The 23426-nt window shown below is 33.8% G+C and overlaps 4 protein-coding genes across 5 annotated transcripts; 2 read left to right on the forward strand and 2 right to left on the reverse strand.

The window, feature by feature from the left end:
- Positions 1 to 191: 191 nt before the first annotated feature.
- On the forward strand, positions 192 to 8330 carry LOC142527505 (actin-related protein 2/3 complex subunit 1A-like). Its single transcript, XM_075632325.1, is given in 17 exon segments — positions 192 to 342; positions 438 to 521; positions 648 to 733; positions 992 to 1048; positions 1050 to 1069; positions 1332 to 1426; positions 1890 to 1959; positions 3032 to 3101; positions 5633 to 5706; positions 5810 to 5849; positions 6407 to 6488; positions 6766 to 6854; positions 6948 to 7033; positions 7283 to 7346; positions 7681 to 7787; positions 7899 to 7957; positions 8051 to 8330. Coding segments are annotated over 16 exon segments (1134 nt in total). The 5' UTR covers positions 192 to 342; positions 438 to 451; the 3' UTR covers positions 8116 to 8330.
- A 713-nt stretch (positions 8331 to 9043) lies between these two features.
- Positions 9044 to 11609, forward strand: LOC142527697 (urease accessory protein G). The gene is made up of 7 exons (XM_075632589.1): positions 9044 to 9207; positions 9308 to 9484; positions 9674 to 9734; positions 10579 to 10780; positions 10906 to 11027; positions 11118 to 11222; positions 11381 to 11609. The coding sequence occupies exons 1-7, from the start codon at positions 9134 to 9136 to the stop codon at positions 11462 to 11464; spliced, it is 825 nt and encodes a 274-aa protein (XP_075488704.1). The 5' UTR covers positions 9044 to 9133; the 3' UTR covers positions 11465 to 11609.
- A 564-nt stretch (positions 11610 to 12173) lies between these two features.
- On the reverse strand, positions 12174 to 13719 carry LOC142527727 (large ribosomal subunit protein eL20y). Of its 2 annotated transcripts, none has more exons than XM_075632631.1 (4): positions 13578 to 13719; positions 13321 to 13436; positions 13037 to 13100; positions 12174 to 12654 (listed from the first exon to the last, which is right to left on the reverse strand). In XM_075632631.1, the coding sequence occupies exons 1-4, from the start codon at positions 13590 to 13592 to the stop codon at positions 12313 to 12315; spliced, it is 537 nt and encodes a 178-aa protein (XP_075488746.1). In that variant the 5' UTR covers positions 13593 to 13719; the 3' UTR covers positions 12174 to 12312. The 2 variants fall into 2 exon arrangements, with proteins under 2 accessions (XP_075488746.1, XP_075488747.1); XM_075632632.1 differs by having other exon boundaries at positions 13321 to 13505; positions 13578 to 13629.
- Positions 13720 to 21215: 7496 nt separating this feature from the next.
- On the reverse strand, positions 21216 to 23246 carry LOC142527050 (uncharacterized). Its single transcript, XM_075631756.1, has one exon. It carries the CDS (start codon positions 22671 to 22673, stop codon positions 21264 to 21266), a length of 1410 nt encoding a protein of 469 aa, XP_075487871.1. The 5' UTR covers positions 22674 to 23246; the 3' UTR covers positions 21216 to 21263.
- Positions 23247 to 23426: the final 180 nt, after the last annotated feature.

Consider the following 23426-nt stretch of genomic DNA (forward strand, 5'->3'; position numbering starts at 1 on the left):
GTGTAAAAACTATTATTTGAATAATGATAATAAAATTATATTAACTATATAACTTGTATAGATGATATTTGAATTTATTATAGTAATGAATAAATTATTCTATTAAAATATTATGTGTTTTGATTAAAAAAATCCAATTTATAAAAAAAATTAAATCAATTAAACATGTATTATAATACGATGATACCTAATACAATAATATAATAAGGACTTGTTGAGCACCATTGAGGGCTAAAACGGGAGAGAACAACTATTCAACCAAAATAAATAAATAATCCGGGAACCATTTCCAGTCTGTTCAGAAGAAGATCACAGTGTAGCTCCTCGGCAAATTACTTTCGGGTGATTTTAATTCCGATCTACTATTTCCCAAAATTTTTCGCTGAAATCATATTTAGTCCCCATCTAAACCCTTCTGTTTGAATCAACAAGTGCAGATAAATTCCAGTTTATGGCCGCCGTTTCAGTTCATCAGTTCGCTCAGTGCATTACTTGCCATGTTTGGAGCCCGGATGAATCCAGTACTTCCCATCTCAATTTCACGATTTCCTTTAGCTTACATGATGCGTGCTTGTGTGGGTTTCTGTTTGTAATGGGATTTTTTTAGTAATTGAATTGGTAATGATGTGTTTCCTCTGCAATTATAGCGGTGGCGTTCTGTCCGAATAATAACGAAGTGCACATTTATAAGTTGTTGGAAGAGAAGTGGGAGAAGATCCATGTTCTTCAGAAGGTAAAACTACGGTGGCCTTAAATTTATTTATTTGGGCAGATTACTTTATGTTTTCTTTCATTAGAAAGACTTCAACTTTGATGATTTAGCTGCTGAGGTTTTGCAGTATTTTAAAAATTTTGTTTGGCTAGATGGAGTTTTTTTGGTTGTTTGGCCTGATGGAATTTTTGAGAAGCTCTTTCAGTATTATATGAAACCTTCTTGGCGCATCAGTTACTGCACATTGCATCTCACTGTTTTTTGCACTTTCTGTCGCAGCATGACCAAATTGTTTCTGGAATAGATTGGAGCAGAAGCTCGAACAGAATAGTCACCTGTTTCACATGATAGGAATTCGTAAGTGGCCATATTTGAAAATCTGTTCTTCTGTCTATATCTCTCAAGCATCTGTTTTTTGTTGTTTCACTTGATTGAAATTTGTAAAAGACGGCAACTTTAAGTGAAGGAAAAACGTGATCCTGCTTGGGTCAATCACAGCAACTGAATTTATATGCTTCAGTCCTCACTTCGAACACACTTTAGATGCTCTAATCTATGCTACTTCTTGTTGCTGCAATCAAATTTCATTGTAACAGACCACATTAAACTTTCTTTTTAGATATGTTTGGTCCCAAGAAATGACACAGTGGGTGCCAACCCTTGTTATCCTTAGGCTAAATCGCGCTGCACTTTGTGTACATTGGAGTCCAAAAGGTATGGATGTCTATTATAAACTCTTTCAATGTTTATACTATTTTATGATTTTAATTTATTCCTTTTTTTCTCATCTGGGTGATAACAGTACCCTCACTAATTTATACCCATTTTTAGCAAATATTGAGTAACGTGATGGTATACTTGTAATTTTTAGAAACTGGCACTATGGGGCATGCACCGACTATGGTGAATGACTTTTAAATAGATGTATGCTAAAATTTTATCGAGTATGAGCGGTTTTTTTAAAGTTAGTAGGAAATGGAATTACTGAGTTTTTGGTCCTCTGTTATTTATTGGAAATTGTGAGTAACTGTTCTATGATCATCCAAATAATATGGTTTTGATGATATTATAGTGTGTGGTAGTCGAGTTCCTCTGTATGTTTCATTTGATTTAGGTCAGACTCGCCATTTTTTATCAAGGTCTGATTCAGTCATCTAATGGTTTCGCTCTCTTACAGAAAATAAGTTTGCTGTTGGAAGTGGGGCAAAAACTGTTTGTATATGCTATTATGAGCAAGAAAACAATTGGTACGATTATTCAGTTGTCACATATTATGAATCGAGTAGCATTGCGTTGTTCTGTTTCAACCTCAGCACGCTTTCTATTTTTTTGTGTTCCAGCAGCCTGTTAATTAATGTTACTAGCCATTAGCAACACAAATTCATGTTCTCTACCTGTATGCACACATCAATGTGGAATAATGTTCATATTTCAGTGCTTTGTTATGAAATATATCTTTTCAGATCCCTAAAGAATGTTAGATAATAAATTCCTAAATAATTATTTTACATAATGCACAATCAATTTAAAATACAACCCGATACTACGTGACTTTATGTAATTGGTTCTTTCTTTCAACATGCTTATCTTGAGAGATTATGTTATTGCCAATGGGGCAACTGGAAGAAGGGACGTGGTTACATAATTGTGCTATTTTTTATTGAAATTCATTAGATGTTGATTTCAAGCAAGCATTCTAAGCGATGATGTGAAAGCAAAACTAATGCTGGATTCAAACCTATAATGTTTGGAAGTACTCTTTTCTCTTTGCTGTTGTAGACTGTTTGTTCTTGAAAAATCATGATCAGGATTGAACTGAATAAATCATGCAAATTGCAAGCAATCAGTATGGAGTTAAAAATGGCTGGCTAATTAGGTGAGACGGGTGAAGTGAGAATTATATAATTTATACATGGGAAAATGCATTGTTTCTAAGTTTTATTTGGAGACTAGACAAGAGGATGGATGGGAGGCAGAAAAGAAACACTTTCGTTCTGGACATTGAGCCTCTTCAGTCAACTGGGCAAACACCATGCAGGGAATGCTATATACGGCTTGTTTATTCAGAGTTATGATTAGTAATTACGTATCGAAAATCGAATTCTTCATTGTTGAAGGTGTTGTTTCTAGTTAGATGGCTGAATTTCTGTGGCGTCAAAATTTGTTTCTCTGAGAAGATGTTTTTTCTCTAACTATTTTCCTTTTGATTGGTTGGGTTTTACAAGGTGCCCTTTTTGTTTTAGGAATCTCACTGTCTTTCTGCATTTGTAAAATTTAGTATCTTGATGCTTATGTTGATCTGTCTTTGTTACTTCCCAGGTGGGTAAGTAAGGTTATCAGAAAGCGACATGAATCTTCTGTCACAAGTGTTGCTTGGCACCCAAATAATGTGAGTTCTTGTGAGCTATCATCTGCACTTACATACCTAAGTGGCTAGTTCTCAGTGCATAATTGCATGCAGTTTCAAATACACATTCTCACTCTCCCTTGTCATTGTTTCTAATGGAAAAATGCATGTGCCATCTTCTTGTCTTTTACGAAGAGTAGAAGCACTCGGCTTTGTATGGCATGGTACACACTTGAATGTAAACTCGATTGATTCGGAATATTAACTAAATTATAATAAGGACTATGTTTAAATCTGATATTTAGTGCAAAAAATAGTGTAGATAATAGTCTTCTATCTTAGGTTTTGAAGGAAAATGTGAAGTGTTCTTTTCAATTTCATCTTGAATATTATAATATTTATATCTGATGAATTTCTGACGTGTTTGAATGACTATATGCTATGTCTAAAAGAGAAATGTGATGAAAATTAGGGGGGTGTATTCATTCTATACTTTCAAAGATTTTTAATGACTTTTTTTAAATGATGGACTTTTGTGGTGTTGATAGATTTTTATTGACTTTTATGGAATCTCATAGAATTGTAAAACAAATTTCATAGACTCTTATAGACTTTTTTTCAAGATTTTTGTAGACTTTTGTAAACTTTTTCATAGAATTATGTGAATTTTGTAGTTTATAATTGTGATTTATTTTTTATTAATTTTTTTAAAATAATTATTGGACATAGATAACCTATTCAATTTTAAATTATTATTTTTATTTATGAATGTAAATGAATTTTACTTACTTAAAAGTTAAATCAATTTAATTTGTGAAAAACGACAAATGAACTATCCAATTTATTGAAATCAAAATTTCAATTCTTTATGTCAATTCAACATATTAATGAATAATATTTTTATAAGTTCATAATAAAATTTTATTAAGAACACTCAAAATAATGAGTAATTTTTTATAAAAAAAATCTAATCATTACTGACAATTTGATCAACATTGTTATACATTCCATTGGCTATGATATCCCTCCATGCATTAGCATTTGCTCGTTGTTGTTTTTGATTATTAAATAACTGATCAAAGTCGTCACCTTCATAAACTTGTGCTGATGAAGACAATTGAGCTTCATTATCTAGTTCAATTTGAAATTTATCAAATTGACATTTCTTTCAAAGAAAATTGTGTAATATAGCACATGCCAATACAAGTCCTGTTAGGGGTGGGAAAAAATACCGAATTTTCGGTATACCGAGATTACCATAACAAAAAAATATTGAATTTACCGAATTTTAAGTATACCGAAGATTTCTCGATAAGGTACGGTAACAATACCGAATTTTTCGGTACGATAACGATATCCAATTTGAAAATTTTGGTATATACCGAAATACTGGAAAAATATACAAAAATTTTAAAATATATAATATTTTAAAACAATAAATTATAAATTTTTTTAAAATGTAAGGTTTTTTTGGTTCGGTATACCGAAAATTTTGGTATAGTATCGGTATGAATTTGCTTATACAATAATTTAATATATAGATTAACTAAAATTAAAGAAAATAATTAAAAATAAAATGTTATATGATAATTAATAAAAAATTAAATTTTAATTATGTTTTTAAAAAGTACAAATAAAAGGAAAAATAAATAGATGAGAAAAGAATGAAAGTTTGTATTGAATTTGAGAGATTTCTCAATTAAATGTACATCCAAATCTTTAGGTTGAATCAAATACTTTTGTTGACATTTTATTGTTGTACCTTAGGCTATAATTCTTGTACTTAATAGAATTTCATAGAGTCATTAAAAGTCTATTGACATTTTGAATATCTATAGACTTTTGTAGAGTTTTTAAAAGTCAAGTTTGAATACCACATGACTTTTTAAAATTCTACAAAAGTTTACATTGAATACCACTAACTTTTATATAAACTTTTATGGAGTATATAAAAATCTAGTTTGAATACCTCTAGACTTTTAAACTCCATAAAAGTCATTAAAAGTCTATAACCAATACACCCCCTTAATCTTTCCATGCTTTCCATTTTCTCCGTCCTTGCTAAAATTCAAGTATCAATGCTGCTTCCACGTGTAGCCATAATTCTTCATGTAGGACCTTTGTTCAAGATATAAAGTTCCCATTTACCACCAATTTTTTAAACAACCGAACAGATGTATTAACACTTGGGATACTCTTGCTAATTAAATTGCAAAACTCAAGCTTATTTATTTAGTTGTTATCCAACCACTGTGGCAAAATGGTTTGAGAGCACAAATTGCAAACAGGGCCAAATGCCAATAATTTGTGTGTTCATAAATTCACAGTCTTATTCCATTAGTTGATGCATTTGAGTTTATTTGTTTTCATAATATATAAAGTAATATTAATAGCGAATCACTGCTCTGCACCGTCACCCTCACTATCTGCTCCACTCCCTGGTTGAATCCATCAGCCAGTTCATGTATCAATTTCACATATAGATACACAACTCGTATGATAGATTTTACTCCTTGAGTTAAATACATTGATTGACCTTCTTCCTCTTACCTTCTGTTGTAATAATCTTTTAGACATTACTGGCAACAACATCAACAGATGGAAAATGTCGAGTATTCTCTACTTTCATCAAAGGTGTGGACACAAGGTACGTTTCCATGAAGTTAGTGGGAGTTTTCTTGCTCTCATAATCAAACATTTTCCCCGGATCTCTGACAGTCTCCCATGCTTACTGGTTTGCCATTAACCAGGGACTCTTCAGGTTCTTCTTCAGATTCAAAATTCGGAGAGGTATGACTTTATGCTTATTTCCTCTCGTGTTAAAAAAGAGCCTGTTGATCCATTATGTGTGATCAAATTTATAAATTTGAGATTCGAGTAGAAAATAATGGCACTAGAGTCCTGGTAAATATCATGTATGGCTAGAAATGTCAGTACTAGTAACAGGAGTTGGTAAATGTGTTGTGTTAGCAAAATATATTTATGCAATTTAAGGAATACACCAACTATCCTTGATTTTGTTTTTTAATTGACACCCTTGATCGCATCTGGGAAGTAAGTTACATTACTTATGAATTGGAAGAATCACAAATTTGTGAAGCACCTGAAACCTAATAAAATATTCAGAGAAATTGAATAAATATTTGAACAACGGCTAGAAAAGCATGTCTAATGATTCATAATATTTATGTTAATGTTTCATTAGAAACAATATCGGTTTAGAAACGATTTCGTTTTTTAATAAGAGATACGTGTCCTGTAAATTTCATTTGGCATCACCGTCCTTCTGTTTGTATGGAATACTTGATCTCCGGTTAATGTTCTTTTACTTTCTTTGCTTGAGGCAGCAAATCATGCATCTTGATCTTTCATTTAGTTGGGCTTTCGGTATGAAGTGGTCTCCAAGTGGCAATACCTTAGCCTATGTAGGTAAGAAATTCATCACTTAGCTTCATTGTCAGAATGATTTTTGCTTGTGCTCAAGATATCCAAATGCAGTTGGTATCTTCCCGAAATTGAATTGGCTTGTGATGTGTTTATTTCTTAATTGGTGGCGTAACCTTAGTTATATGTGATTCCTATAGAAATAATTGTGCTCCTGCAATTCTTGTATATTTATTTTTCCTCATCCAAAATTTTAATATTATTTAGTTAAGCATGGAGTAATGAGCAAATATTTACACATTTAACTGGGATGAAACCTCAGGTCACAATTCAATGATCTACTTTGTCGATGAAGTTGGCCCTTCTCCAGCAGCTCAAAGTGTGGCATTCCATGATTTGCCTCTTCGTGATGTGGGTCAGCATCCATTCTCTGTAATTTTCTTAGTTTATTCTGTTCTCTTTTATGACAAGGGTATTGATGAGTGATTGATGCATATGATTTAGGTTTTATTCATTTCCGAGAGAATTGTTATCGGTGTGGGATTTGACTGTAATCCTATGGTATTCGCAGCAGATGAAAGGGGATTATGGTGAGTTAACATCTGGAATAAACTATTTGTGTTTTCTGGTTGGGTATTTGTCATCTCGTTTGGTTTCTATCTTACTTTTGATGATTTTAATAAGAAAAAGAAGAATAAGATATTTGTAGCTTGTCCATTTTTCGACCACTGACTGTATGTGCATACATGTTATAGAAAAGTTGAAGATTACATTCTTCATTGCAAGTGTTTTTTTCTTCTCTATAAAATTATATCTGTAATTTTTTTTATCTTCTTTAGGAGTTTCTTGAGGTATCTCGATGAGAGGAAGACATCTTCTTCAAGTGGAAAATATGGATCACAGGTACACATTTTTATCTTTAATCCCTCTGAAAACAAATGCAAAACCCTTGGTTTGATTACTGACTATTCAGAAAATCTAGTCCAAAAATGTACCGTCCTGTCTAACTAAAAGCATAAGTTATTTGTCATTTTACTTGTAATAATGGTGCATAATGTCATTTTTTTCAAGAAGCAAGTCTCTTGTGTATACTGTATAGTTTTCTGAAATACAGGTTTCATCTTCACATCCTTTCCATTTGTGTCTGTATTCATTGGTGTTTTTGAACACTCTTTCTCGTTAAGTTTGTTGTCAGCAATTTTCATCATTATTTGTCTTTCATGTTCTTTTTACCCAGTTATCAGGAAAATTCGGAAAATTTTATGGCCAATCAAAATATGGAAGCAGCAGCGACACCATCGAACCTTCAAGAGCACACGGGGCTGCTCATGAAAACTGTATCAAGTACAGTCATGCTAACTCCCTCATTTTGAACTTTATTTTATTTTACGGTTGCCTTTGACATCAAACAAAAGCTGTAAAAATAGTTACTTTTTTCCTTGTTTCAAATTCCAGTTGCATTGTTCCCCTCAAGAAAGCAGGGGATACTGTGGTCACCAGGTTCAGTACTTCAGGTTAGATTAAGCGCCCTTGTGTTTGTACTGTATTATTTCTTCAAGATACTTGCACACAACCACATAGGACTTATTTATCATTGGCAATCACAGGATTGGATGGCAAAGTAGTAATATGGGATTTGGAAACTCAACAAGATTTACTGGAATATTTTTGAGGATAAGATGTCGGTCAGCCGCATTCACAGCAGCGATTGTCCTCACATCACATACTTGACGCCAACCAGTTTGTTATTGCTGTATTTTGTATCGGCTTATTTTACTGAATTGAACATATTTGATCATGGCTCTTTGTATTAATGTTTCTGTAGTTGTTGGAAAGAAAATTTGATTGGTGCTTGTTTGCAGATATATTTGAACATACTTGACAACACCCTTGCATGATTTATAATGAGAATCGAAAATTTGGTATTCGTTCTCCTAATAATCTTAGGATTAAATGTTTAATTAATATATCAAGTGTCTAGTAATTGGCGATATCGATACAATAGTCAACGAAAATAAAGATGTACGGGGGCAGGCGTGTATATCATACTATGAGTATGTCTCTTGTGAGACGGTCTCACGAATCTTTATCTGTAAGACGTGTCAATCTTAACGATATTCACGATGAAAAGTAATAATCTTAGGATAAATAGTAATATTTTTTCATGGATGACCTAAATAAGATATTTGTTTCACAAAATACGATCCGTGAGATCGTTTCATACAAATTTTTATCTTATATTATTACATTCACTGTTTATTTAAAATATCTTGAATTTTTCTGAAATAGTTATACACAGTCGACGATAATTATCATTCAAGATGCAATATTAAGGACGATCAGTGTTCAGGAAAGTAGGATAAAAAAAAATAAGATGTTACAACTAAATTTAATTTTATTCACGAGTGTTTTAAAATGAAAAAAGAAATATATATATATATATATATAATTTATTAAATAATAATATATTAATAAAATAATAGAAAAAATAATAATAAATTGAACAACGCCATAAAAAATAAATAGATATTTATATATTTGAGACTGGGAAATATTCATTAGATACCAAATCAGGGACAGTTTAGTAAATTAACACACACGACATTATTGGTGGTAGTACAGTAGGTTCTGATTTTCATTTTTAAAGCCATACACCGACTCCACACACAACTCGTTGTGAGCTTGATCCAATGGCGTCCGAAGAGAATCATACTCACCACCATCACCATGAACATGACCACCACCATCGCCATCATACTCACGAGTAGCTTTTTCTTTTCACTTTCCTCATCAAGTTCAATACACAATTTCATTTTCAATTTGATATTGTGTTCCTGAATCTGATGTGGTTCGAATTTCAACAGGGAAACATGGGTAGGTCCAGATGGGAAGGTGTACCATAGCCATGATGGACTGGCACCACACACTCACGAACCCATTTACTCCCCAGGCTATTTTAGCAGAAGAGCACCTCCACTTGTTAGCAGGGATTTTAATGAAAGAGCTTTTACCATTGGGATTGGCGGGCCCGTTGGAACAGGGTATTTCTAATTTCTTGTTTACTTAATCTGAGAGGTCCTTTTTTATTATGATTTTTTGTTTTTATTTGCTGGGAGCTGTTTGTCCACTGTGCAGTTGAACTGTTTGTGAAATCTCCCGTGTGAAATTCTTAATCTATACCTAATAAGACAAGTTGCTTATCTCAAATATTCTTGTTTTGATTTCTGCAGAAAAACTGCTTTGATGCTCTCTTTATGCGAACTTCTAAGGGACAAATACAGTCTCGCAGCTGTATGTATACACCTTCTTTATGATGCTTTTCCCTTTCGCATCATGTTACTGCTTTATTATTAAGACTAGAATGTGGTACAAGAGTCGAGCTGAATTCACCACCAAATTCCCAAATCAAAGACTATATCTTTAATAAAATCTCACTCAAAACCAAAAAAAAAAGAGGATATTTGCTAATTGAGAGGACTGATGCGTCTCTCTTGAACTGTGCGTCATAAATGTGGGTTACAGTAACCTAATAGCTACGGGCATTGGTACTCAAGGCTCAAGCAAGCTCTACTGGCTTAATAATAGCCATTCTACTGCAGCCTTAGCCCCCGGCTCTTATCTTTGGTCATTGAGTCCTAACTCGTTCATTAGCGGACCACTATAATTGATAACAAGTGCTGGAAAAATTGGAGAAATTTATGGTGAGGTTTGTAGTGTTTTGAAAGGATTTGGGAAAATGTATTTTGAGAAATTATACCGTAGAACCTAATGTATATTAGGTTTTATTTTTTTTATGAGATATTTTATACTGTAAATGTTATGCTGTATAATGTTTATTAGGTTTGTGATGTTACACATGTATTATGAGATACTTTAAAATTCACGGTAAAGATAAACAATTATGTGACTACAGAGTATTTTTGGGAAATGATAAAAGTTCTGTTGTGGTATATAAATTACAAGAAAACATAATTTTGGGAAACTATATTGGAATATATGTGGTATGTGTGCTTTTGTTTTGGGAGATTAAAAATATCTTTTAAAACTACTTTAAGCATTGCCTACGTTTTGCGTTATAATACATGAAGATTTATATCTTTGGGTGAGATGGATTCTTCTACTTCTATTATCGTAGGTAACAAATGACATATTCACGAAAGAGGATGGTGAGTTCTTGGTAAAGCATGGAGCGCTTCCTGAGGAAAGGATTCGAGCTGTAGAAACAGGTGGCTGTCCACATGCAGCTATCAGAGAAGACATCAGCATTAATCTCGGGCCTCTTGAGGAATTATCCAACTTGCATAAAGCAGATATACTTCTTTGTGAATCCGGGGGAGGTATTTCTGGACTCGTATGAGTGGTTACATATTATTGGCTGCCGAAATTCTTATATAATGCACACCGGTATTTTGTTTGAAGAATATTGAGACATGCCCTGATTTTTCCTTGCTGTTGGATGTAGATAATCTAGCTGCCAACTTCAGCAGAGAACTGGCTGATTACATAATATATATCATTGATGTATCTGGCGGAGACAAAATCCCTCGGAAAGGAGGTCCAGGCATAACACAAGCTGACCTCCTGGTAGGTGTTCTCTTTTGGTGCTTCAGAGTCTCCAATGTCAAATTTTAAGTTGATCTAATCGTTTCAAATCAACCTTTGAGCCAATTGTAGGTCATAAACAAAACAGACATTGCCGCTGCAATTGGAGCTGATTTGTCTGTCATGCAACGTGATGCACTCCGAATGAGAGATGGTGGTCCATTTGTTTTTGCTCAGGTTTTGTATTTTTTTTACTACTCCGGGACATTAAAATCTTAACTTATTAATGTTCTTAGGTTGGATGCATATTTCAGTCATCCTTTTTCCTCGAATTATTTTGCTTTTCTGTTGACTTGATGGCATTCGGATGATGATGTAAAATCATGTACATGCAGGTAAAGCATGGTGTTGGTGTTAAGGAAATAGTGGACCACATTTTAGAGGCCTGGCAAGTAGCAACAGGGAAGAAGCGCCTCTGACTTCATGCGGTTCTTCGTCAATGCAATATGTTGGATTTGTTGTGCAACTTTTGTTTGAAATCCAAATAAAGGTGTATGAAATATCGAGTTGTTTCATCATTGAACCTACATGTTTTCGGTTATCCTCGAGGAAAACAAGTTTCCCTAGCACTACATTAATAACCACCTTTAATTTTTTTATTTTTATTTTTTCAAAATTTTGAAATACCTATTCCATCTATTTAATAACACATTACTTTCTGATCTTTTAAAGTTAATATAGCATATAACAATTATATATTTATAAAAGATTATTATGAACATACAGAAATTCAAACAATAATTTTTGAGAGAGAGTAAACTACACCAAAATATGATTATAGTAAATTTAATTAAATCACACAAAAGCTTCGTTAAAAAAAATTACTGCTCCACGTTCCTCTTTTATGAAAGAAGTAAAATCTAACATAACCAGGTTTATTTAAAGGGAATCAAATGTGCTTTTTTTAATTTTAAAAAAAAGCCGAAGCCAAGGTAACATCGTGGAATTTAATCTCAAATGTAAGCAGCAGCATTTGGGAAAACATGGAAGTCATTATTGTTTTCAAACGAGATGATTGTGTAATAAACATGTTAAATGCCGATTAAAACACAACAGTGGAACATACAAATTATTAACTCTAGAAAATATCAGAAATAAAGTAAGCTTAAATTAAAAATGAAAAGGATCTATAGTAGTTCGTTTCAGATAACACTAGTAGAGATAATATTTGTCCAATGAATGGAAAATCAAACCAAAAACTGGATTCATTCAATGTAACGACTACAAAATGAGAGCTATAAATATGACGATCGTTGACTCAATCAGCTTACATAAACAAGTTCGGCCTGGATGCTTTGTATGTGGTCTTCAGCTTTCTGGTTGGAGGCCTCACTTTCCTAAACACCAACGGGAACTTGATATTAGAATCATGGAATTGCTTAGTACTCTCCCTCTTGCACAGCTTAGCAGGAATAGTTGCAGTCTTAATAATTTGGATGCAATGGTGTCGAACTCTGTGGCGAGAAGCCATTTCTGTATACATCTGTTCAACAGCACCGTTCAAGGTAGTATCACGGTACTCCTTGTACATGTTGTGATATCCAGTTCGACTTTGGTATCGCAGCCAGATTCCAAAGTTCTTGATTGTAGTAGGGTTCTTCTCAAAAATCTACAAACCCACAATGGAAAGACAGAGATGGTTTCATTGTGAATGTCCGTGCAAGGATCACCATGTTTTCTCAAGATATCACATAGGAACGACAAATTATTGGTATCAAAATGAATAGGAGATGAGTAGACTGTTGATGAAAATGATCCAATAATGCCAATAAACACATCAACCATACATAAGGAGAGAATTTCTGAAAACATAAGCCATGCATCCGAGTGTTTTGTGTTTAAATCCTGATGCTTGATGGAGGAAAGTTACATTTTCGAACAGCGAGGTAGTCTAAATGGGAACCAATATCTTTAAAATATAGATCTGTTTAATTTCAAACCAGATAAACCGAAATGATCAAAACAAAAGACGAAACAGTCGGACCATTTACCTCATTGATAGCAAGAACCTGCCCGTTACTCTTTTTCACCTTCTTAAGCTTCCTCAAGAAGTACCTTCACGAATAAAATACTATCAAAAACCCATTTAATGTAATCAATGCAAATTTTTAACTCGCTATTGACACACATGTAACACATTTGATTATTAAAATTAGACCAATCAAGCCTAGAGAATTGGTAAAGTAACAGTTTGTAAAGTAGCTACATCCTTTTTAAATCCATTAGCAACCAACTGGGAGCTGGAAATAAAGATGAGGGCGGAGACCGTAAATACCAGAATTTGGACTTGGCTCGGACCTCATTAGTAGCCCAAAGCTTCATGCGGTAGATCTTAGGGTGCGCATCTGTCTCCGTCGGAAGAGCTCTTCCCACGACCTGATACTGGTGGAACTGCACAAGTGCAAAGCCTCAATAACACACACAATCAGGCTTCAAGCCCGAATCGCACAAATCAAACACCTAACACACAATGGCGTATACAAATATAATTTACACAAACGTCGCAGATAGAGTGACTACGAAAGAAAGTACCTTGAATGTCACCATTTCCAGTGGATTTTGATCTGCGCCTCGCGTGTAAAAACTGTCAGGGTTGCCGATTTATTCATGGTAGGCGCGGAGCGAAATGAAACCCTACTAAGTGGGCTCGCAACATATTGGGCCTACGGGAACTATTGGGTTAGCTATTTTAGATATATTATCATGGGCCTAACATCTTGAGCCCAAATTCCAAGCAAGATAAGTAAACTGCTGCACTTCCTTATTCCACTTCACCGCTGGATAATGCTATCCTCAGCCCAACCGCTGCGTCTCTTGCGATCTCCCGCCACCGTCACCACATTCAAATGCCTACACACCTCACCACTCCCCGCCACAGCCACCGTCATTCCTTCTCCGTCGTCAAGCAAGTCTGGTAGGATTCATCACATGCAATGACTTAAACGGCCCTTCCGAATCCCACATTCAATTCATTCAACAAAAAATATCCAAAAAAAATAAAAAATCTTCAACGATAACTGGAAACAAAAAAAGGAAATTTCCAAGAATCTTGAAACCACACCATGTCTCGGCAATGGCGGAGAACTTCTTGAGCTCATCTTGATTCAACGAACTCTTTAGCTGAAAACCCGGAGCCGGCGGAATGTTGACAGAATCCGAATAATGCCTTACGAGATCAAAGACCGATTTTTGGATCCCTAAAATTTATTGTGGAGCCGTGGAGAGGACTCAGTTAGGGTTTGAAGTCGTTTAAGGCGAAGCTTTGAAGCCATTGCAGTTGCAGCCATACAAGAGTGCCACGCCTTACGTTACTGTGCCTTTGGATGCTAACAACATAACTGGGCTTCGGATAATGGGCCAACAATTGTTCATATGGCTGCTCTATTGGGCAGTTGAATAAAATGCTAAACTATGTCGAGTTTTCGGGTTCGGGTACCCGATTACTACCCGACACCAACCCGATCATGTCGGGTGCCCGAAATTTTCGGGTATTTTCGGGTACCCGGCAGTCGGGTATCCGAAAAAAAAAAACATTTTTTTAATTTTTTTTAATTTTTTTTTGAAAAAATATATGTATTTTTCACATTTCACAAAAAATCATGTCATTTTATCGAGTTATAGCTAGTCATTATATCATATTATGGCTAGAAAATAAAAAAACTCATGTATTTTTCACATTTAACAAACCCATAAAAAGAAGTAAAACAAAAAAACAAAAAATTTCGGGTACCCGATACCCGATCGGGTATCGGTCAAATTACCCGAACCCGATAATATCGGGTACCTGACAAACCCGATTTTTATTAAAAATACCCGACCCGATCGGATCGGATCGGGTACCCCGATACCCGAGAATAAATACCCACCCCTAAAACTAAGGCCTTAGATATGTAATTCGAGTTTTATTTTACATTTTTTCGGTTTCTCATTTAGAGAATTACCATTTATTTTGTAAGTTGATACGATTTGGTTCTAGTACTGTAATTTGTTAAAGTTTGATGTTTAGATAGTAATTTAAATTTTTTTTGTCTTTCTTTTTACTCGAAACCATTAAATTCATCGAATATAATTTATTTGACACTAATTTTCTTCTACATGACATATATGACGAGAATTAAGCTAATATAACTCAAATTAAAATTCATATAATCAAAAAGAAAGAAAAAATAAAGCAAAAAGAACCTCAATACTTCAAATAGAAAAAAGTTTGTTGTTTCTCATTGTTTTTGTTTATGTATATTTAATGTGTGTAATGTCAGTTTTATTCTTGTCACATGAGTCACGTAAGAAAGTATCAGTATCAAATAAGTAATATCCGGTGGATTTATTGGTTTCAGAAAAAAAATCAAAACAAAAAAAAAGTTGTGAAGCTATATTTTAACAAGTTAAATGACTAAATAAAAAAAAAATAAAACTTGCAGAACTAAAATTACGATTTTCTCTTAATATAATTTAGTTCTCGAAATGTTTTTTTGAATTCCAAAAATGTCGTTTTCATCGTTACTAACAAATGTGTAACCCTTTGATTTTAAATTAAAATATATAGTTACATGAAATTAAATGAAAATGGAAATTGAAACTCTATAGCATGTGTATAGAGAGAGTACTGTATGAATTTTCATGTAGTACTTGACATAGCAAACGAAAGCAACGGGCAGTGTCTCCCCACGTGAGGTTCTGAAAGGTATGGCATTCCTATGTTCTTTTGTGCACCTTTCCTTTTCAATCACCAAATCATATTTTGTTTTTGTTCCATGTTTCCTCCAATTTCCAAAGTTTCTATGAGAAAATTAAATTTTATATTTTTGTAAGAAATTTTATATATCCTCCTACCAATATATATTATCTTTTAAATGTAGATGTGCGTGTGACTATTTTCCTATAATGGGTAATAAGGGTTGTTTTTTTTATATATAAAAAAAATCTTGAGTTGCAACAAAATTGATAAGTAAACTTTTTGGGACATTGACATATCATTAAATCTACCAAATGAAAACAGTAATCAATGGTTATGATTGAGGGATTGGGGTGACAAAAGTGATTGAGTGAACATTACTCTTACTCTTGATTGGTTAAAATTCTTTTAAAGTAAAATAGAAAGAGAACAGCTTTTGTTTCGTAGCTACTGTTCCAATGAGCTTTAATTTATTCTTTGCAGCATGTGCTTTGCTGATGGAATTCCTAAACACGCCGGTTTTTTTATTTTTTATTTTTTTTATCATGCATGGACTAATAAATTTCAGTTTTTTGTTCATGGGAAAATGTGAAGGTGTGCAGGCGTATAACATGGGCGATGCGAAACAAAAATAAACTAGAAACATTGAATTTTAGCATGTCAAAGAGAAGTATATGTATATTTTTTAGACTGGAACACGAGTCTGTCTGTCTCACATTTGTGTATGTATGGTGCTGCCACCAAGTCAAACTGGCTTGGGTAAGAGAGATAATTTATGTTCGTTCGTAATAAAAGGAAGGGAATGGATAGTGGGGGGTAAAGTAGAGTTGAATGAAGGCCCCCCCCATCTGTTCATTGTTTTATTAGAACAGCTATATTGGTAGGTAGATACTTATTAGGGTGTTGGAATCTTATTTATAGGCCATTGGTCTTAGTCTTGTAATATACGTGTAAAGTAATGATTATTGGAACTCGACCATATTTGTATTTGCAAGGGCATCCGCATCCGTCCACATTAATCTATGTTATTAACTTTCTATCTCCTCAAAAATTATGGGGTCCACGAACCACATATTCATTACATTAACACTTTCCCATTATTAACACACACTCACATTCATTTAATATCCACTTACTCTTTTTTTTTTAATTTTAATTAATTCAATATTTTTCTAATTTTGTTAAAATTTTACAACAAATATTATTAAAAATAAATAGTATTATTATTTTTAAAATAACTAAATTTCAATATTGATTAAAATATTATTAAAAAATGAAAAAAATGTTGAACTCTTTTATTTAAAATATGAAAAATCAAATGTTTAATAGTTTTATTGATTATTTTACGAGTTTCATTTATGTAAATTTAAAAATTTATTACAAATTTGACTGAAAGCGTACACATGGGAAACAACAGTTGAATATAATTAAAAACAACATATAAATCAAACATTTTGAAATTTGTAATAAACTGACTTCACTAATTGTTGTTGTACTCTGTCCAAATATGCTCAACTAAGTCGGCACGAAGTTGGTGATGTACTTGAGAGTCACGTAGTTCGGAATTTCTACGGAGATAAATCATGAAATCCTCGGTTTGAGCCCTCGACAGGTTGTGAGGGTTCGTCACCTTCGTCGTTAGACCAATTTGTCACATTACACCCCTCATCCTCAACAATCATGTTGTGCAAAATAATGCATGTTAACATAATATATTTTAATTTTTTTCTGTACCAATAACGAGCTGGACCTCTAACGATCGTCCATCTAGATTGGAGCACTCCAAATGCCCGTTCAACATCTTTTCTTGCAGACTCTTGTCTTTCCTTAAACAACCTCCTTTTAGGATCCTCCGGACAAGGAAAAGCCTTCACGAAAGTAGCTCATTCCGGATATATTCCATCCGTTAGACAGTAACCCTTCGTATAATGAGTGCCATTAACTGTGAAATTGATCTCCGGGGCATTTCCTTGCAAGATATTGTTGATATCATTACGTGAGCCCGCGACCCCGAAGAATGCGTGCCATATCCACAGATCTTGAGATGCGACTGCTTCAAGTACGATTTTCGGCGACCCACGGCCTCTGGTAAACTGCCCTTTCCAAGCAACTGGACAATTTTTCCACTGCCAGTGCATACAATCAAGGCCACCCAACATGCCAGGGAATTTGTGCTTCTCTTCGTGCATTTGAAGAAGACGTTGAATATCATCAGCATTCGGCCTTTTCAGGTATCGATCACCAAATAATTCAACCACATTTTGGCTGAATTTGAAAAGACACTTGATGGCAGTTGATTCACCCATACGTAGGTACTCATCAAGATGGTCAGCATGGACTCCATAAGCCAATTGACGTATAGCAGCTGTGCATTTTTGTAGTGGCGAAAATCCTTTCCTTCTAGCAGCATCGTTCCTCAGTTGAAAATACATTGAATTAGCCTCAAGTGCATTCACAATGTGAAGGAATAACTCTCTTCGCGTACGAAATCTTCTTCGAAATATATGATCTTCATACACTGGGCTCGCGGAAAAATAATCATTGACGAGCCGCAAGTGACCGGCTTCACGATTTCTTTGGATGAACCTTCTTCTTCGTCGAATCTCGTTACTACTTTCAGAAGATTCATGTATTTTTCTGCTTAGTTCAAGCATGCATAACATCATTTCTTCTCCCGGATCATAAATTTCGTCATTAACTTCAACTTGTACTTCGTCTTCGCTTGTTGGGCTAGAGCTGGAGCTGCTCGAAGAATGAGACATTGTATACAAATAAGGATTAAAGAAATAAATATTGAACCTACAACTGGAAGTATGAGAATATATATTGAGTGTGGTTGATGAGTAGAAATGTGTTGGATGAATGAATAAATTTGTAGAAATTGATTTGTATTTATAGTGAATTTTTATTATTTATTAAACTAGCCGTTATATTCTACATATAGCCGTTCGAAAAGAGCCGTTGGTGTATTATTTTGCCTCGCTTAGAGACGGTTTTAACGCAACCGTCGCACATAGCGACGGTTTTTCAAAAACCGTCGCTTTTTGCAAAATAATGCCGTTCATTCTGATGAAATTCTTGGCTGCCATTAATAATTCATGCACCCACATTGGTGCATGAATATTAATGGGTGTTAATAATCACCCATTAATGCACCAATGTGGGTGCCCTAAGAGTAAATATTTATCGTTTTATTAAAATTTATAATTTGTGGTAATTGTGTAACTCAAATTTTTTCAACCGTATAGCAGACAAACACCATGTTTTGATTGTTCTAACAACAATGGATATTTGTTGCACACCAACAATCTCCCTCTCAATATTTCATTATTAATTACAACCAATGAGAAATCGAACCAGTGAGCTCGTCTCTTATATCGTTTGTCGCTTTACCAAAAGTTATATAGCTGTAAGTAATGGTGCGACTCAAATCTTTTAAATCGTACAACAGTCGAAACGTCATTTCTCCATTGTTGTAACAAACATGCACAATTATTACACCCAACAATATTATCTCGAAGAAGAGCATATCTATATCTATATGCATACATACTTATAAATATATGGATTTTATTTGTGAATATTCTTAATTACAATTTTTCTCAGGCGAATTTTCGATTTTTTTATTTAATTACTTAATTAACCAATTTTTTTAATCGATACATTATTATGGTTTCCTTTTCACACTATTACTTAATAATTAATTTTTTTAAATTTAATTAATTAATTTATTTGATACATAACTATACATTCTTTCAAATAAAAAAGTCGAATACTATTAATTTTTTTGCACAATTTTTTTACTATGTATTGTTTCACATGAAAAAGTGGACTACTGTTAATTTTTTTTAAAATCTACAATATTTTTTGTACATTTTATAATTAAAATGATTGGAACTTAATTCTTTAAACTTAAAGTTAAATGAATATATAAATTTGTTGTTAGTTTTAAATTTTCAGTTAAATAAATATATATGTTTTATAACCTACAATATTTTTTTTACGTTTTATAATAAAAAATGATTCGAACTTATTTTTTTAAATTTCAAGTTAAATAAATATATACCTTTTATAACAAAAAATAATTTGAATTTTAATTTTTAAGCTTTAAGTTAAATAAACATATAAATATGTGGTTAATGGTTTAGATTTCGCACCGATAAAAAAATTAAGAATGCGAGGTAATAAAATATAAATTAAACAAAGAGAAAATTTGTTTTCTGCTATACATATTCCTTATTGAGATTGAGTCATTTATAGACAAATACACCAACAGAAAAAATCATAAAAATAACAACATTATTTTACCACTAAACAATTAAATAACAAATATGAAAAGATATTTATTTCATGTAATACTTTGTTACTAATAAACTATGATTAATAGACTTCATTTGACAAGAGAGACAACTAAAGACTTCATCTGTCGGACCGGAACACAATATTGTAAAATGAATTCTATTTCAAAGGATGACATTAAAATAAGACAGATGTAAAGGAACAACTAGGGTCAGAACCCAGGTTCGTATGACTACAATAACACACTTTCACAACATTACCGTGTGTATTATTATATATGGTACCATCTCTATTTATTGTGGAATACATGCAAACTTTTTATGAAGCTGCACGATGAACTTCTCAAACAATTTTAAGTTAATTATTCGTGTAAAGGAGTAATAAAAATTCCTCATTATGAACGGCCTATAAACCAATATTTTCCACAAGTTTCACCCTTCGTACGTGGTAATTTTGCAAATGGCAAAAACATATGACATGTAAAGGGGACCTCCGCATGTTAGAAAAAGACAGATCACTAATCAGAACTGAACCAAATTCTTGTGTAACAGTTTGGATTGATGAAAGGAAAAACTAAGGGGCAAACCTGCATGAGAAGGTGGAACCTTTGTACCACCAAAAAAAAAGGTGAAGAAAGGTAAAGGTAGTAAAATAGAAATATGGGATCCATTTCCTGTCTGAGCTTGTCCTTGTTTTCCAGTGGTCTTGTTATGTCATATCCTCCATTTCTTGAAATTCATATGTAAAAAAATTCCCATTTATAATTTCTTTTCCATGGTTGCTTTATAAAAGAATGTCATTTTCGTTTCTGACCGATCTTTTATATTGCAGGTCAGATTGTGACCAATTCCTTTGTTACAGTAACTGTGGTGATCTCTCGAGATGGCGAGTAACTTCATATCCCACCTAAGATAGTAACTTCATATCCGGATCAATGATATCTTTCGAATTGCCCATGCACAGAATCAAAATGTTAAATAATTTCATGTTGACTGTTCAACAAATCAAAACATGAATCTCCAGAGAGTCGAATCCGTAAAAGACCATTTAAATTGGGTTGTCTTTATAACTTGAAAGTGATTTATGAATTCTACGATATGCAAAAGTGATAATTTTTTTCTTTATTTGGGTTATGCTCGAATATTTATGACCTACCAATATCATATGCTGAAGCCAATATCAAAGAAACATAAAACTATTAAAATAGCAACATTTGATCAGCAAGAAACTACTGTAGCAAACCATTAAGCAGAAAACAATATTGCATTCAATGCAAGAAAAATCAAAGCAACATTTAACCAAAATGATATTATATGATCCCTTGGAGCTTCAGAATTCTTCAGTGGCTGGATCGATGATCCAGATTTATTATTCCCACAAACATCAACTCCAACATGATCATCATATGCTGCTGCAGATGGACTCAAACACAGCCCAGGATTGCCACTGAGGTCCAGATTTCTTCCAAGCCTTTTTAAGAAACTCGAGTTAAAAGGCACAACGCCGTTCAGAAAGTTTCTGCTCAAATTCAAGTGATATATAAGTGATAGATTGCCAAAACTCGCTGGAATTTCACCTGATAAACGGTTGTTCTGCAATGAAAGTGTGCTTAGATTTGTTAGTTCTGAATACTTCTCTGGTATTGTTCCCCAGTACCCACAATTTCCAAGCCTAAGTTCTTGAAGTTTATTGAGCTGACTGAGTTCCCATGGCAGAGATATAAACATTGGATTATCTTCCATTAATAAATACTGCAAATTTTGCAACCCTTTCAATCCTTCTGGGAGTCCCCCGCTCAATTTGTTGCTGCTCAAGTCCAAGAAAACCAAAGAATTCAGCTGTTGAAAGCTTTCTGGAATGCTTCCGGTCAAAAAATTGTAGCTCAAATCAAGCTTTTGAAGATCATTGAGCTGTCCTAGTTTAGAAGGGATTGGTCCCGTGAACTTGTTGTAGCTTAAATCAAGGCCCATAAGGTTTCTAAAATTGCCCATTTCAGAGGGGATTGTTCCAGTGATGAAGTTGTAACTAAAATCCAGGTGTAAAAGTGAACTCAAACTGAAAATTTCAACTGGAACTGGCCCTGTGAGCCTGTTTTGTGACAATGTGAGGATTTGAAGTGATTTCAAAGAGGAAAGTTGAGGTGGGATTGAGCCAATAAGTCTAGAATTTGATCTCAAACTCAGCTGTTGAATTGGAGAACTGATATGCGATTCGTTTACTGAGAGTGAAATAATTGTTGGGGTATGAGTGAAACACTGAAAAATGAAAATGGATTCAAGATATGAGAGATGAAAGATTTCTGAAGGAAATGTGGCTGTTTTCTTGCACGTTGGATTTGGGGAGGTGCCAAAATCAAGTCTGATTACATGGAAAAGATTGTCACTTCCTGTAAATTTGCACTCAATTCCGGGCCGGGATGAACCCGCTTGACAAGGGTCAGGGTATGAAACTCTCCAATTTTCATCAGATGACAGAGTTTCCATAATCTTGAACAAGGTTTCAAGTTCAACTGGATCCATATTAGGAGGGGGATTCTTGTTTGACTGGCTGTTTCTAGGAACTTGAATAGTGGAGAAGACAGGAGATAATAAAAGAAAAAGTAGTATTAGGAGAAGAGTTTGAAGGGAACATGAACGTGCAAGTGGACAGAGCATCTTCTTTATTTTGAGTTGAATTTTGTGAATAAAATTTGTTGTTTGAGAAAAAATGGTGGTTTCACCATGGTGGGAAGCCTCGTCGGATTCAAACGCAAGAAAGAGGGAGAGAAGTAAATGAAAATGTGCAAAGATTGATTGACGTGATGGGTGGGGTATGATTTTGGGTTAGAAAAATGAAGCAAATGTAGGGTCAAGAATCTAATTTGATTATCACGAGTGAAAACAGGCTGGGAGATGGCAATTCAAATCTTCCCATATTTTACAGTCTCTGGTTTGTGATAAGTTAATGGCAAATGGGTGAGTACAACACTTGATATGATGAATTTTCAAAGATTCAATACGAAATACACAAGAATTGCGTAATAAACCGAGGCGTGCTTCATTTGATCAGACTTGATGATTGAATGGCAGTATGAAAGGAAAAGAGGGAAATGACTCGATGACAGAAAAGGAAAAGGGCAACAGTGCAAGTAAACGTTGACACAACGTTGATTTTTCATGGGAGAAGGCTACACACAGTTCACGTCTTTGGGGGTATAGATGTTTTCACGCTCGGATGGAATGTCCCTTTAATTCCATATTCGTACAACAGGAAATTTTGTGATATTTGAATCTACTCTATAAGTTAATAAACATTGATCGCTAGATTCCTAATAAAAATTTTATTTTACTAGATTCTAGTTGGGCACTACAAGTTTTGGATTACTCAAACTCGAGCTCGACCATCTCAAGAATTAATATAATTCTATT

Source organism: Primulina tabacum, chromosome 15 (assembly GCF_025594145.1).
Source record: "Primulina tabacum isolate GXHZ01 chromosome 15, ASM2559414v2, whole genome shotgun sequence".
Classification (NCBI taxonomy): domain Eukaryota; kingdom Viridiplantae; phylum Streptophyta; class Magnoliopsida; order Lamiales; family Gesneriaceae; genus Primulina; species Primulina tabacum.

Coding starts and splice junctions, on each gene's coding strand:
- LOC142527697 (XM_075632589.1), top strand. CDS start 9,134: ATGGCGTCCGAAGAGAATCATACTCACCACCATCACCATGAACATGAC. Junction 9,208..9,307: donor CATCGCCATCATACTCACGA/GTAGCTTTTTCT, acceptor GAATTTCAACAG/GGAAACATGGGTAGGTCCAG. Junction 11,223..11,380: donor GTCCATTTGTTTTTGCTCAG/GTTTTGTATTTT, acceptor ATGTACATGCAG/GTAAAGCATGGTGTTGGTGT.
- LOC142527727 (XM_075632631.1), bottom strand. Junction 13,101..13,320: donor CGAGCCAAGTCCAAATTCTG/GTATTTACGGTC, acceptor TTATTCGTGAAG/GTACTTCTTGAGGAAGCTTA. Junction 12,655..13,036: donor AGGTTCTTGCTATCAATGAG/GTAAATGGTCCG, acceptor GTGGGTTTGTAG/ATTTTTGAGAAGAACCCTAC.
- LOC142527050 (XM_075631756.1), bottom strand. CDS start 22,673: ATGCTCTGTCCACTTGCACGTTCATGTTCCCTTCAAACTCTTCTCCTA.